Genomic DNA, 15333 nt, shown 5'->3' on the forward strand with positions numbered 1-15333 from the left:
TTAGTTCAAAATTCACCATTTATTTACTGTGAGACCTTGGATAAATTAACCTCTCTGAATCTACTTCCACATCTGGAACACAGAAATAATAAAGGCCATATTACTCTCTACATACTGCAGCCACTCATGGAGCTGCGGGAAGATCACAATTAAAAGCAGGATAAGGACTTCAAGCAAATCAACAGTAGCAGAATTACAAACGTTAAACGGCTACTCACTGCTATTTTAGGAATCCTGACATTTTCCCATAGAACTTCTGTGCTCTGAAACTTTTTATCTCTAAAAACTCTCACACAGATAAAAGCTTTTCAGTTTGTGATGAAGTATTTTGTGGCCTCCCAAGACTTTCACAGTATTACATATAGGCAATTCTTTCTATTTTTATATTTGGCTCTGTCCTTTAGACAATATCAGACACGTAAATAGGCAAAATTATAATTTGATATAACCTTTTGCTGGTAAAAGTGCTGAAGTTTTTAAATATATATGTGACACTGCAAAGACAATTGGCAAGTGCATGAAAAGATTATCAAGATGGTCACAAAAAAATATCTTAACAGTTGTTACTCTGGGTGGTAGCATATAGGATGTTTTATATTTTCTTTTTTAATTTTAATGTGAACATGTATCATTTTATAATCAGAACAATGTTAAAGCTATTTTCACCTTGAAAAACAAAAAAAACTAGAAAGTTTAATTGGCAAATCTTCTCCCAATTTAGAAGAAAAAACTTAACACCTGAAGATATAAGAAAATTTGGGAGAAACACTTCATTAGGCAACAAAGCACTTTTGATGACAATTTCAAGTTTGATATGTTTGGAGGAAAAAATTATGCAAAGCTGACTAATCAAGTCAGAAGTAGTGGTATTCCTTTCCTTTTTTATTGTGTTTCTAAACAAACCATAAAATATGCAAAAGATATACTTACTGGCTATTGTCCTGTAGAATACAAAGATGGCACTGTTATGTTTTCTTCCATATAATTCACTTATTCAATAGACATTTACTGACACCTAAGTTCAGGTATTGTCCTAGGGGCTGGGGCATAATGGTGACTAAGACTGGGAGTCTGCTCTCACAAAGCTTAATAATCTAGTGGAGAAAGCAGTCAAATAAGTATTACATGGATATGGAAGAAAATCAAACTCTTGAATAAATCCTTATGATATTTTAGGCTATAAGTTTCAATAATCTACCTCAGGGGTTGACAGACTTTTCCCGTAAAGGGCCAGACAATAAATATTTTAAGCTTTGTGGGCCACACAGTGCTACAACTACCCAATTCTGCCATACAGTGGGAAAACAGCCACAAACAATACGTATACTTTGGAGTGTGGCTATATTCTAATAAAATTTTATTTACAAAACTAGGTCTGGGGTAGAACTGATAGATCATTGGCCATAGTTTGCCAACTCCTGATCTAGATCAAAGAGCTAACAATAGCTACAAAATAAAATGCTAAACGACTTTTCCAGAGCATAACTGAAAGCATTTAGACTCAGCAGTTCAACTACTAGTTCAGCTGGTATTTTCCTATTTTCTGAAAGAGCTTAATGGCTTATACATATCTTTATTTTATTTCAAACAAAGAGAGGGAAAAATTCCTTCTCAAGGAAAAGATCCTAAGAAGTATTCAGTCTTAATCAAAAGGGTATAAAACAGCACAGTTTTTAAATTTTACCACCGAATAAAGCTATTTCCTCTTCTCAAGTCTGCTGGGAAATAACGAGAGAAATGATAGACAATCCTCTCTTGGTAATAAAATCCTGAGTCTCATGGTCACTGCTCACCTCCCAGCTCTTCCCTCAATACACAGATCAGCTGTCCTGTTTTACTTAGAGGATAAGCTTTTTCATTAGTAACCCACTGAGCATCTCAATGCACTAGTGAATGCTCTCTGACAAAATGAACATGGCTAGCCCTCTCTTCAAAACACACAAAAAATCTTTTAATTTCAAAAGAAAACATGTTTGTTAGAGAGAAAAACCAAACCAAATAAAATCAAAAAAGTCAAAGCACCTCTGGTGTCTAGCCTTCTACCCTTTTCTCTGTGTGTGTCACATGCATACCTTGGAAGAATTGTTGAGTTTGAGTTTACTTTTTTCTTTTAAGCAAAAACGCCATCTTTGCACATGGTTCTGCGATTGTTTTTCAATTAATATCAAAAACTTCACATTTTTCTCTTAGTTAATTATCTAATAAGAATTAATAAAAGATTTAAAACTAGAAGTTATAGAAACAAAAAATTTTAAAACGTTAATTTTCCAGTAAAATTTCCTTCACTCCGCTTAATTTAATTCTAGAAAGCTTCACGACAGAAAAGTTTCTTATATTTCCACTAATCATGCTTCATCTTAAATGGAAAATAAAAAAAGTTGCAACACTTACCAATATATTGTAGTTTAACAGAAACATAGATAATACAGTTCATTCAAAAAGTATTTTATATATAAACATCACTTATAAACAAAACCAAATACAGTTGATATTCTAGTTCTAAAGGATCATGGTTTCCCTACAACACTAAGATGCCACCTCAACAGTGATGGCTTCACATCTTCCAGTCTCTTGATCTGTGCACGTCACATGTAAGGATCCATCCCTAAACAAACGAAAAATAAATAACATTTCATAAGCTGATTTTATAAAAACAGGGAGACCTTAAGAAATTACTTGAGGACTTTTGAGTAAACGGGATAATTTTAATTTTTGAAAGAAGAGTATTAAGATAAGGAAGAGAAACAATTTCAGTGTCTTTAAATTTAGTATCATGTGCTATAATCAGGTATTTCTTAAAAATTTCCTCCTAGACCACTGAGACAAAGTTGTATCCCTTTGACAACTCACGATGATAAAGATCTTAAGTCTAAGACATTATGCAAGCTCAGGATGCGTCATGCCGTTTTCAAGCTCAGGCCGAGGCCAAGCTACCTTAGTGAAATCAATATTCTTGCTAAGCACTGTTTATGGAATGAATTGTTAATATTAATTTGGAAATGAGTTACTTGTAAGACATAGTGTTATGGATGGACTGTAGTTAGAGAAATGGTAATAGTTGGATTTAATTAGTAATTTATTTCCTAGAGATTTTCTGTAGCAATTCTGAAATAAACTTATCCTTTCATAGGACAAATAATATCCCATGTAAACCTTAGAAAATGATATTTAAAATTGATAAATGTTATGTCTCAAACTTGCATGGACCAGCTTTTTAGGCTGACTATACCCAAAATAATTAAAGAGTTCATAAAAAATTCAGAATGCAAGTGACTTGAGATATACTTTTCTTTGTAAAATATAGTAATTTTGCAGAATAAAAATGTAATTCACTGATAAAGTCTTTGTAAGTTTTTAATAAATGATTTTCCTAGAATAACAATGGGTGAAGAATCAATAAACTAACAAAAAAGGTCAAGTCTCAAAGTGAATTTTCTTAAAATCAGAAGTAGTTTAATTTTGTACCTTTTCATAGTAAGAACAGCTAATATATCACGTAATCCATTTTCCTTTTTATCTAAATCCTGGAGTACAACCTGTTTATGCAAAAATAATACAAAGATAATTCAAATACAAATACAAATAATACAAAGATAATATGTCAAAGTACTTTGACATATTAATAAATTGATACATCAATTATTCCAATGGACCAATTCTTACTTATTACTGAAATAAACCTTTTAAATTAGGGCAGTTTTCAATTGTTCCACCATTTATCAGAATTGAGAGAACAGGATTAAGCTTTCTTAACTGGAAATATCTCCTCTAGAAGGAGGGCATATAAGATAACTAATATATTTATCTCTCTTAAATGTCATGTCCTAGATTCAAGTGATTGTTTCTACGAAGCACTGTTTGTCTCAGAAAATAAAGACTGCTTTTCTTTTTGGTAATTAAGCCATTACCAGTAACATGTAAATTATATTTTGGGAAGCCTTCTATACTTACTTTTTAAAATTCAAATATTTTAAATACACTTGGAAGACTTATTTAAAAGAAACATGTGGCAAATTCTTTTGTACAACTAAAATTACATTTCTAAGTAAGAGATACTAATGAATTTACTATAAAATTCCTCAGTTTCCTAAAGAAAAGTATACCAGTAAACCAAGTTTGTAAGGGACCTTTTCCAATTTTGCCAATATCAAGTTTTAGGACCTTAGGCAAGCACCAAGTACCATGGTTTACTCATTTGTAAAATGAGGATGTTATAAAAAGATCTCTAAAAGATTCTCTTCCAAATTCAGTGTTATGTGACTAACTCTTCTCCTCCTGGAATCTGTAAGTTAGGATACAGTGACAGCTGCAGAGTTTCAGAGTAGTATGTGGGAAGAAAAGGTAATAAATGTACAAGCGAAAGAAAGTAAAGGAATATTAAAACTGCCATGTGAGTTTAAAATCTGGTGCATAGGAAAGTGCTTGTAACACAATATACAACAGAAACATCTAGAGGAGCTTTTGAAAACTTTACTAGTTGAAGGAGCCCTGCTGCAGTAGATTCTAAGATGTTAAGTCTGAAGTGGAGCCCAGACGTTATGTATGTGTGTGTTTTCATTATTCTTCCGCTGAAATCAGAAAATAGGTATAAAGCTAAAGATGCTATACATTCTCTTTTATCTAAATTTGTTCTGGTTTACTATAGAAGTAATTCATGCTCATGTCCTGTGTTGTTTGTAAAAAACTCAGTATAAAGTGTTAAAATGTAAAAAAAAAAAACCCCTTAGTATCTTCAAATCCACCCACTGTTAAATTTTCTGAATACAGTTCAAACACCTATAGATATTTTCTGTATCTACGCATGGATATCTAAATATACACAACTACCCAAATACCATCACCCTCATATACACTCAGGCTCTCAATCTTTTTATTTAAACACAAATGACATCCTACTGTAAATACAGTTCTATCGTCCTTGTGTGTGTGCTGTAATGTAACTATAATTCTTGGGCATGTGTCCAGGCAAATAACATGGCTCCACCTCCCTTTATAAAGGATGTGGAGGACCATATAATATGAAATATGCATGTGGTATTTTGAAAAAGCAAACTTACCCTGTATCAGAGATAGCATGATATAATGGCAAGAGCATGGCCCCAGGAGTAGCTCAATCAAGAAAATAACAAGGTCTTTACTACCATGAGCCTGTTTCTAATCACCTATAAAATGCACATCATAATGTCTATCTTAAAGCATTTTGAGATTATGTTTATAAATTACCTAATACGGTTCCTACACTTAGCAAACAAAAAAATGTCATTTTCCCTGCCACTTATCTTATTACCCAGGAGGGTCAAGAGCACAGAGAAAAAGTATAAATATAAATTGTATTTTGTTTTTATTTTCCTGTAACTCTTTCAAATTAAAATTGCCTATTTCTTCTCTCTTTCAAAAATGAAGTAGAAGTAATCCATTCACAAAAATGTCTTAGATGTCCTATATACATTTTATGTTAATTGATGTTAAACTGAGTCTAATCCAGAGGAAAAACTAAACAGTTTCATGTGACTAATTCATCATCCAATTTTGTATACTCACCTGTGCAAATTTGTTTTCCTCATTTGCAGAGTTTTTTCCCTCAGACTCGTAGAGTTCAAGGCACACCGAAGATATACTTCCAGGGGCTTGTAACGTGTGTTGTCTACGAGCTGGCAAAGGGGTCCCTGATGGAAACAGTACTGTGAAACTGTTGGCTCCTGATGCATCAACTCCCTAATAAAGAGGAATAAATATGCATATCCTTTGATATCTACCAGTATAATTTTAAAAAATCACTCCTATTATAAATATAATATATATTCCTTGTTGATAATCTGGAAACTACAGATAGGCAAAGAGAAGAAAACAGAAATGATCCTAATCTCAACCCATTATTTAAAATTAAAATGTAACATATATTTTTCTTTCTGTATTAGAAACTTATGATTAAAATTACAGTTAGTTAAGAAATTAACATGGTAAATACTAACTAAAAGAATATAAGAAACTTATTAATAGTAAAACTATAAATCTAAATTTAACATTTTTACCAGTATACAAAGTTTTATTGTAAAAACATGGTACATATGAAAACTTATGGCAATAAATTTATACTACTTTTATGGAAAAGTAAAGAAAAGCTAAACATACCTTGACTAAAATGTCTTTGGCTGAACACTCTATCTTAAGAGAGTCTTCCACTAAAAGGTTTTCCTTCCCAATAAGAATTCCTGCTTCTATAGCTGCACCAATAGGGATAACCTCATCAGGAGGGATAGAATTTAGAAGCTTGACAGCTGGGAAAAGGTCTTTAATCAGTTGCTGTAGCCTTGGGATTCGAGAAGACCCTCCACAAAGGACAACCTAGAAAATAAAAATAATTTTCAGTTTTTTACTTTTAGAACAACGGTTGTTTCCCAAAATTAAGTGTAATAGGCTGACCTATCTTCATCACATGTAATGGTAAAATATAAAAAGCCCCATTTTAACATATTATATGTTATACTTACCAAATAAATATATATAATCTGTATTTAACATATTGTAAATATTTAACATATCTTTTACTCATAACAAAATTCAAAATGAGAGATCTCACTAAGTATTAGAAAATATAACATAGCAACATATATGTGGCTCATGATTAATACTGGGCATATAAAGCTTAACTACAAATATTCATGAGAATAGGAAATATTAATTAACATTTTGCACTATTCTAACATTTCTAGAAGAAATGTTTACATAAATCTTACAGCATTTTTGTGACAAAATAAATATGGCAATCCCTCTATGTGAAAACTATGCCACAGAATTTTTTCTTCACCATGGAAGAAGAATAATATTTTTGAGGAAAAAGATGTTTTAGAAAACCACATTTTAAGCTCTGGGTACCATATGATTAAATCTGTTGTCTCTGAAGAACTTCATATAAACTTGCTCCTTTATGAGCCTGTCTACACGTCTAGTGCACCAACTTTTCAGCTGCCACCCAAGGTTTTAGGCACCCAAATCACCTTGCTCTGATAGCCAACAAGGCTTGCATTTACAAGACCTATAAACTATAGCAAATAAAGAAGCAGTCTCTAAATGGGTGCAGGAGAAGCCCCGTGGCCATATACCTGAGCTCAGTGCAGAGACAGGCAAAAACACCTATCTCCCAGTTTCTCCCTAGAAAGGATTTGGCTACATACCTTCCCAGCTGCTGCCTGAGGGTCCAGGTACAAATCATCCTGCATCTAGGTGCTCACTGCGATCTTCCCCTGTGTGACACTGATGGGTCTTGGCACCCTCTCAACTACTGGGAGCCACTAAGAACAAAGATGGTGTCTTGGACAATCACAAAGGTTTGAGAGACAACCAGAAGCTGGGGTTGGGCTAAGTGACGAAGTTCATGTCCCACACAAGGCCATGCTGACAAGACTGGAAGGGGTATCTATTTTATCTAATGCACAGAAACCAATTGAGAGTCAAGATAAATGGAGAAGCAAGGGAATATGTTCCAAACAAAGAACAAGATAAATCTCCAGAAACCAATTTTAATGAAACGGAGATAAGTGATTTACCCAAATGAGTTCAAAATAACAGTTATACAGATGCTCACCGAGGTCAGGGGAGTAACGCATGAACAAAATCAAAATTTCAACAGAGACAGAAAACATAAAGAAGTACTAAAGAGAAATCACAGAGCTGAAGAACACAATAACTGACCTGAAAATTTTAATAGAGGGGTTCAACAGCAGACTAGATCAAGTAGAAGAAAGGATCAATGCACTTGAAGACAGGGCAGTGGAATTCACCCAATCAGAGGAGCAAAAGGAAAAAAGAATGAAAAAGAGTGAAGATATGTTAAGAGACATATGGGACACCATCAAGTAAGCTAATATTCACATTACAGAGCTCCCAGAAGAAGAGAGAAAGGGGCAGAAAAGTTATTCAAAGAAATAATGGCTGAAAACTTCTCTAATTTGAGGAAAAAACAGACATCCAGATTCAGGAAGCCCACAAAGTACCAAACAAGATGACTCTAACGAGACCCACACAGAGACACATTATAATTAAATTGTCAAAAGTTAAAGACAGAGAGAATCTTAAAAGCAGCAAGAGAAAAGCAACTTGTTACATACAAGGGAATCACCATATGACTATAAGCACGAAAAAGGAGAACTAGAGGCCAATATCGCTGATGAACATAGATGCAAAAATTCTCAGCAAAATTTTGGCAACCCAAACTCAGCAATTCTTCAAAAGGATCATACATCACGATCAAGTGGGATTCACAGCAGGGACACAGGGATGGTTCAACATCCACAAATCAATCAATGTGATATACCACATCAACAAATTGAGGAATAAAAACCACATGATCATCTCAATAGATGCAGAGAAAGCATTTGACAAGATCCAACAGCCATTTATGATAAAAACTCTTAACAAAATGGGGATAGAAGGAAATTATCTCAACATAGTAAAAGCCATATACGACAAACCCACAGCCAACATCATACGCAATGGGCAAAAACTGAACACCATCTCCCTGAGAACAGGAACGAGACAAGGATCCCCACTATCACCACTCTTATTCAACATATTACTAGAGGTTTTGGCCAGAGCAATTAGGCAAGAGAAAGGAATAAAAGGAACCCAAATAGGGAGGAAAGAAGTGAAATTCTCGCTGTTTGCAGACAACATGATCTTATACATTGAAAACCCCAAAAAATCCATTAGAAAACTAATAGAAATAATTAACAACTACAGTAAAGTTGCAGGGTACAGAGTCAACCTACAAAAATCAGTTGCTTTTCTATACTCCAATAATGAACTTACAGAAAGAGAACTCAAAAATATAATTCCATTTGCAATCGCAACTAAAAGATTAGGGGCTGGCCCAGTGGCACAGTGGTTAAGTTCGCATATTCCACTTCTCGACAGCCCATGGTTCAATGGTTCGGGTCCTGGGTGGGCACATGGCACAGCTTGGCAACAGCCATGTTGTGGTAGGTGTCCCACATATAAAGTAGAGGAAGATGGGCATGGATGTTAGCTCAGGGCCAGTCTTCCTCAGCAAAAAGAGGAGGATTGGCGGTTGTTAGCTCAGGGCTAATCTTCCTCAAAAAAATAAATTAATTAATAAATTAATTAATTAATTAAAGTACCTAGGAATAAGTTTAACCAAGGAGGTGAAGGACTTACACAAAGAAAACTATAAGACATTACTGAGAGAAATTGATAATGACTTAAACAGATGGAAAGAGATTCCTTGCTCATGGATTGGAAGAATAAACATAGTTAAAAGGTCCATACTACCCAAAGCAATCTACAGATTCAATGCAATCCCTATCAGAATCTCAATGACATTCTTCACGGAAATAGAGCAAATAATACTAAAATTCATATGGGCCAATCAAAGACCCCGAATTGCTGGGGCAATCCTGAGAAAAAAGAACAAAGCTGGAGGTATCACAATCCCTGACTTCAAAATGTACTACAAAACCACAGTGACCAAAACGGCATGGTACTGGTACAAAAACAGGCACACAGATCAATGGAACAGAACTGAGAGCCGAGAAATAAAACCATACATCTACGGTCAGCTAATCTTCAACAAAGGTGCCAAGAACATACAATGGAGAAAAGGTAGTCTCATCAGTAAATGGCGTTGGGAAAACTGGACAGCCACATGCAAAAGAATGAAGGTAGAGCACTATCTAACACCATACACAAAAATAAACTCAAAATGCATCAAAGACTTGAAGATACGACCTGAAACTATAAAACTCCTGAAAGATAATATTGGCAGTATACTCTCTGACATCAAACTAAAAAGGATCTTTTCAAATACCACGTCCTCTCAGACAAGGGAAACAAAAGAAAAAATAAACAAGTGGGAATTCATGAGACTAAAGAGCTTCTACAAGGCAAAAGAAACAAGGATCAAAGCAAAGCGACAACCCACCAATTGGGAGAAAATATTTGTGAATCATATATCTGACAAGGGGTTAATCTCTATAATATATAAGGAATCCACATAAATGAACAATAAAAAAGCAATCAACCTGATCAAAAAGTGGGCAGAGGAGATAAAGAGACATTTTTCCAAAGAAGATATACAGATGGCCAATAAATACATGAAAAGATGTTCAACATCACTAATCATCAGAGAAATGCAAATCAAAACTACACTAAGATACTACTTTACGCCTGTTAAAATGGCTATAATCACTAAGACTAAAAATAACAAATGTTGGAGAGGGTGTGGAGAGAAGGGAACCCTCACACACAGCTGGTGGGAATGCAAACTGGTGCAACCACTATGGAAAACAGTATGGAGATTCCTCAAAAAACTAAAAATAGACCTACCATATGACCCAGCTATCCCACTACTGGGTATCTACCCAACCAATTTGAAATCAACAATCCAAAGTAACAAATGCACCCTTACGTTCATTGTAGCACTATTCACAATAGCCAAGACATGGAAGCAACCCAAGTGCCCACTGACCGATGACTGGATAAAGAAGATGTGGTATACATATACAATGGAATACAACTGCGTCAGATCAAAAGAGAAATTCATCCCATTTGCAATAACATGGAAGGATCTAGAGGGAATTATGCTAAGCGAAATAAGCCAGACTGAGAAAGACAAACACCAGATGATTTCACTCATATGTGGAATATAAACAAGTACTGGGACAAAGAAAACAGTTCAGTGGTTACCAGGGGAAGGGGGGTGGCAGGGGCACTGGGGGTGAAGAGGAGCACCTATGTGGTGACAGTCAAGAAATAATGTTCAATTGAAATCTCACATTGATGTAAACTATTATGAACTCAATAGAAAAAAAAAGATTGCAGTAAATGACAGTTACTGTTCTGATTATATAAAGCATTTGCACAAATAATTTTTTTAAAAATAATAAGATTTAAATGATTAAACAGGCAAAGATATGAAATTAATATTTACATACAAGGAAATGCAAAATTAAATAAAAATTTAAAAAATCCTCTAGTAATCAATAAAATATAAAGTAAAAACCTATCTTTTTTCAATTATTCAATGGAAAATTCATCTTTGAATGATAAAACTCAGAGTCAGCAAGGTAAAATGTATATTCTTAGGTACTGCTGATAGGAGTACTGGTTAATCCAACTCTTTCGGTAAGTGACTGAAGGTAAAAACAATCTAAGCCAATTATACTCTTTAACACAATAATTCTACTACGGGAACCTATTCTAGGAAATAACACCAATATTGTGAAAGCCAATGTTCAAAAGATGGGCTTTTCTGGGGAAGGGGGAGACCCAACCTAGGTGTCCACAACAAAACAATGAAATAATCTATGGTGCCTTTCTTTTTCTAGAATATTAAGAATCTATTTAAAATTGTATTTATGAAGACTATGCAGTAATATGGGGCAAGGAATTGATTACAATATTATATAAAGAAAATAAAATTCAAAATTGTACATACAGATTAGATTAGTTAGAAATAATCCAAAATATAAGTGGTTGCCTTTTGGTATTTTCTAAATTTTCTCATATGAATACTTATTATTATTTTAATAATGTAAAAGAAAAAGTTTATATACATGTTAAATGAGTAGAAATAATCTTGAGGAAAAAAGAAAACATTACAAATCTGAATGTTTTTGGAAGTCTCAAAATATATTCTTGTGCAAGCAGAGAGAAGCAGTATAGTACACTGATGGACAGCAGACTCGGGAACTACATTGAGTTAAATCCTGGCTCCTCCACCAACCACATGATCGCCAGGAAGTTATCTCTCTCTCTGTACCTCAGTGCCTTCACTTACAAAATGGGGATAAGTAATAGTGCTTAGCTCAGAGTTGCCAGTGAGTATTCAACAAGTTTATCCATGTAAAATACATAAACAGGGCTTAGCACACAGCAAACATTCAAATATCTGTCAGTCTTTGCTTACATATTAAAAAATACACTAAAAAGATTTCTTTTTTTGCTAGGAAACTGATATGTATATTTATATTACGAGAGCCATTAATCAAATTTAATCAATTTTCCTTACTCATTAACACAAGCTCAGAAAATATTTAAATTCATAAAAATATTCTTTCAGTACCAAGGGATTATATTCCTTAAATTCCATGTCTGAAAATACTCCTAAAATAAATGATAAAAATATAAAAAGTATTACCTTGTTGATATCATCTGCTGTAAATCCACTTTGTTCTAAGAGTTCTCTGATTGCTTCTATACACTTATTAAAAAGTGGAGAACAGAGAAGTTCAAATCTTGCTCTGTATACACAGACACACACAGACATACACACACAGAGAAGAGAGACAGAGAAAAGGCTTAGTACAATTAAACATCTTAAGACATCTTTTGCTTTTGAAGAATAATACCAAAACCTAAACTGATGGTTCTCTTAAGAATAGGTTTATGATCAGAACAGGATATTTAACACCCAGCAGTGCAATACCACTGGGGGGAAAACACCTAAGTTATTCATCTACAAATATATGAAGACATTTAACATCAAGTTCAGTGGGAGACTCTTACCCATGGCCTACTTATAATCTTTCAATAAACCTAAAAATAAATATTAAATGTGTGGCATTCCCAACCATAAATCCACTAATCTAAATCAAACCATCATTCAGAAGTTTTTTTGCTATTTTTACAAATGTTAGAGTTTTAAAAATTATTTCTCATTATTTTTCATTATAATCTGAGACTGTTCTGTACATAAGTTTAGTTCTTATGCACTGCTTAAGATGCTTGAATGCTAGCATATAATTTCAGGAAAGATCTTACATATGTTCATGAAAAATGTACTCCCTAATTTCATATCGAGTTTCTTAAATGTAGATGACTCAATTTTAAATTTATTTGTGCTATCTCTAGATACTGAAACATACTTTATTCTTGAAATCTTTGCGATACAGACAAAATTTCCTAAATGAGAAATTACAAATACTATTTCATTCTTGATAACTGGTATGAATAAGCACACATATACTTAGTACTTGGACAAACTTAGCACTAAGTCAGGAATTCTAGAAATAGAAGAAATATCAAAGTCTCCGCCCACAGAGATTTCAATTCAATGTAACACCTTTTTGTCTTTTGGGTTGTAGCTTCAAATTTCTCTTAACACTGCTAAAACAGTACTGTCTAATAGAATTTTCTGTGAGCCACTAGCCATATGAGGTTATTGAGCACTTGAATTGTGGCTAGTGTTACAAAGTAACTGAAGTTTTTGTTATTTCTAATTAATTTAAATTTAAATAGCCACAGGTGGCTAGTGGCTATCATATTGGGCACACAGATCTAGAGTCTTTAGGAAAGCCCAGGGAGAGTGAAGAAGCTGAACTACAAAGGCCAAATGAAGAGAGAATTTAAGCAAATAAAGTCTGGAGAATCCTAAAAATAATACAATACTGTAATTCTGGAAATTTTCACTATGTTTGCAAGTTACTTGTTAGATTGTTGGGAGGTTTAAATAGTTTAGTTAATGGTAGCTATTATTATTGTTAGTAACATGTAACACAAAATGATAGGGCAACGTCCTCCCTTTGGACTTTCTGGGTAAAGGGGCAATCACTCGTAAACAATGTTTGGGATTACGTAAAAGGTACAGGCATTAAAAACAATTTTATGCACATTAAACCTGAGTTTACTAAACGTCATAAAAGCTACGAAAATGTAAAATGTTGACAATGGATGACAGAGCAAACAAAACCAAGACAGATATCAATCTTCAGTATGGTGTGACAGTTACAGAGTATGAACTCTGGAGTCAAACTGGCTGGGTTTGAATCCCAGGCCCATCACTTCCTAGCTGTGTAACCTTGGGCAAGTAATGAAACCTCTCTGTGTTTCAGCTTCCCCATGTGTAAAATAAGGGAAACAACAACAGTACTTACCTCACTGGGTTGTTATGAGATTTCATGAGTTACTACATAGCAATACTTAGACTACAGCGTGCCATGCAATGTTAACTATTAAATTACGGGAAGCAACCACTGAAACATGTGCAAGCCCCACATTGAATTGTAGCAACACCGAACTAGGACTATACAGGTGGGACTGCAATTGAGTAAGAGAAATCTGAAAATCTCAAACTTCAAGTCTGCTCTCACTCTTCTTTAAAAACTCTAGCATGCCTTTTTCACACACTGCTATTTGTAGCTGTTAAATAACAGGGCAAGCAGTCACAACTGATGTCATCAAAACCATATCACAATCACAGGTGATATCATCAAAATAGATGTAACTGGGAACAGCTGACAAAACTGTACTCCAGAAGTAAAGACAGGAAAGCTCTCCTTTTATAGATGGCTAATAATCTCAAATGAACAAAAAAAAAACCAAAAGTGAGAAAATCACACCTAAATATGAAGGCACTTGGAATTTTTTTTTAAGTTTTCTGAACTTTAGTTTTACCTGGACACATTGCAGTCAAAATCTTGACCTTCATATAATGAGTCAAGGAAACAATTGGCACTCCCCAAGGTTGACAGAGAGTGCTTTGCAATGTCAGCACTGTTCATCAATTTCATCATGGCTCGGGCATTTCCTCTCACGTCATGTTTGAAGGATCTAAATTAAAAACAGTCTTTGAAGTTTAAAAATTACTAGGTCATTTAGAATTTATTATAGCTAATATCTGGGTAATAATAAGCTCATGAATCAATTATTAATACCAGGTTTTAGTGTCTGGCTTCAAATCTCCAAAACTTCTAAAGAAAATTCTCTGCAATTAAAAGAAGGGTATCCTCAAGAAAAATGAATAACCAATATACTTAATAGTTGGAATTGCTGCACCATGTAACTGTAAGAATAGAATGTACTTTGAAGAAAGCAGAGCAGCAGTCACCTTTTTGCAGAGGAGACAAGTGGAGGCTGAAGGAGATCTACGTAACTGGGTCAGGTTTCATATCTCACCCTTTACAATCGCAGCACGATCATTGTTTAAAACGGTACAAAATCATCTGTCCAGCATTCAAAAAACCAAAAAACCTAAAAGTGCTTCTTCAAAGACATTTGATGCATAAAAAATATGTAAAATTATAGTTCCTTTATCTCCAAGATGAGTTAATTGTTAAAACTGCTTTCTAAGCAGTGATTAATGACTATTTCTAGACATGTTTAATAATCGGAATTGTTAGTAAAATTAACAATGCCTGACCTGACTTGAAACACCTTTATAATAAAAAGCAATATGTCTTTATTCAAGTGAGAAATTATCACTTTTTCAATACTTTTTAACCCAGTCAGTTTATTCAAACTTATGAAAATAGTTTCAGCTACTTCTTTTTAGAGCAACAATGTTCAAAACATAACCTTTACCTATTTGACTCTTGATGT

General features: G+C 33.9%; 2 protein-coding genes across 3 annotated transcripts in view; both read right to left on the minus strand.

Moving 5' to 3' along the window:
• HSPA14 (heat shock protein family A (Hsp70) member 14) overlaps positions 1-15333 on the minus strand; it is a 30059-nt gene continuing 14726 nt past the window's right edge. The window contains exons 9-14 of the mRNA XM_008529124.2: positions 14410-14565; positions 12155-12257; positions 6133-6345; positions 5542-5715; positions 3466-3536; positions 1-2605 (exon numbers count right to left, since the gene is read on the minus strand). Coding sequence (XP_008527346.1) covers positions 2527-2605; positions 3466-3536; positions 5542-5715; positions 6133-6345; positions 12155-12257; positions 14410-14565 — 796 coding nt within the window. The 3' untranslated portion in view covers positions 1-2526. The remainder of the gene's footprint in view (positions 2606-3465; positions 3537-5541; positions 5716-6132; positions 6346-12154; positions 12258-14409; positions 14566-15333) is intronic.
• Positions 2430-15333, minus strand: part of MSANTD7 (Myb/SANT DNA binding domain containing 7) — a 27640-nt gene continuing 14736 nt past the window's right edge. For both annotated transcript variants that reach the window (XM_070601220.1, XM_070601219.1), the window contains exons 10-15: positions 14410-14565; positions 12155-12257; positions 6133-6345; positions 5542-5715; positions 3466-3536; positions 2430-2605 (exon numbers count right to left, since the gene is read on the minus strand). The gene's annotated coding sequence lies outside the window, so the exon portion shown is untranslated. The remainder of the gene's footprint in view (positions 2606-3465; positions 3537-5541; positions 5716-6132; positions 6346-12154; positions 12258-14409; positions 14566-15333) is intronic.

This window comes from Equus przewalskii, chromosome 30 (assembly GCF_037783145.1).
Source record: "Equus przewalskii isolate Varuska chromosome 30, EquPr2, whole genome shotgun sequence".
In the NCBI taxonomy this organism is placed as follows: Eukaryota; Metazoa; Chordata; class Mammalia; order Perissodactyla; family Equidae; genus Equus; species Equus przewalskii.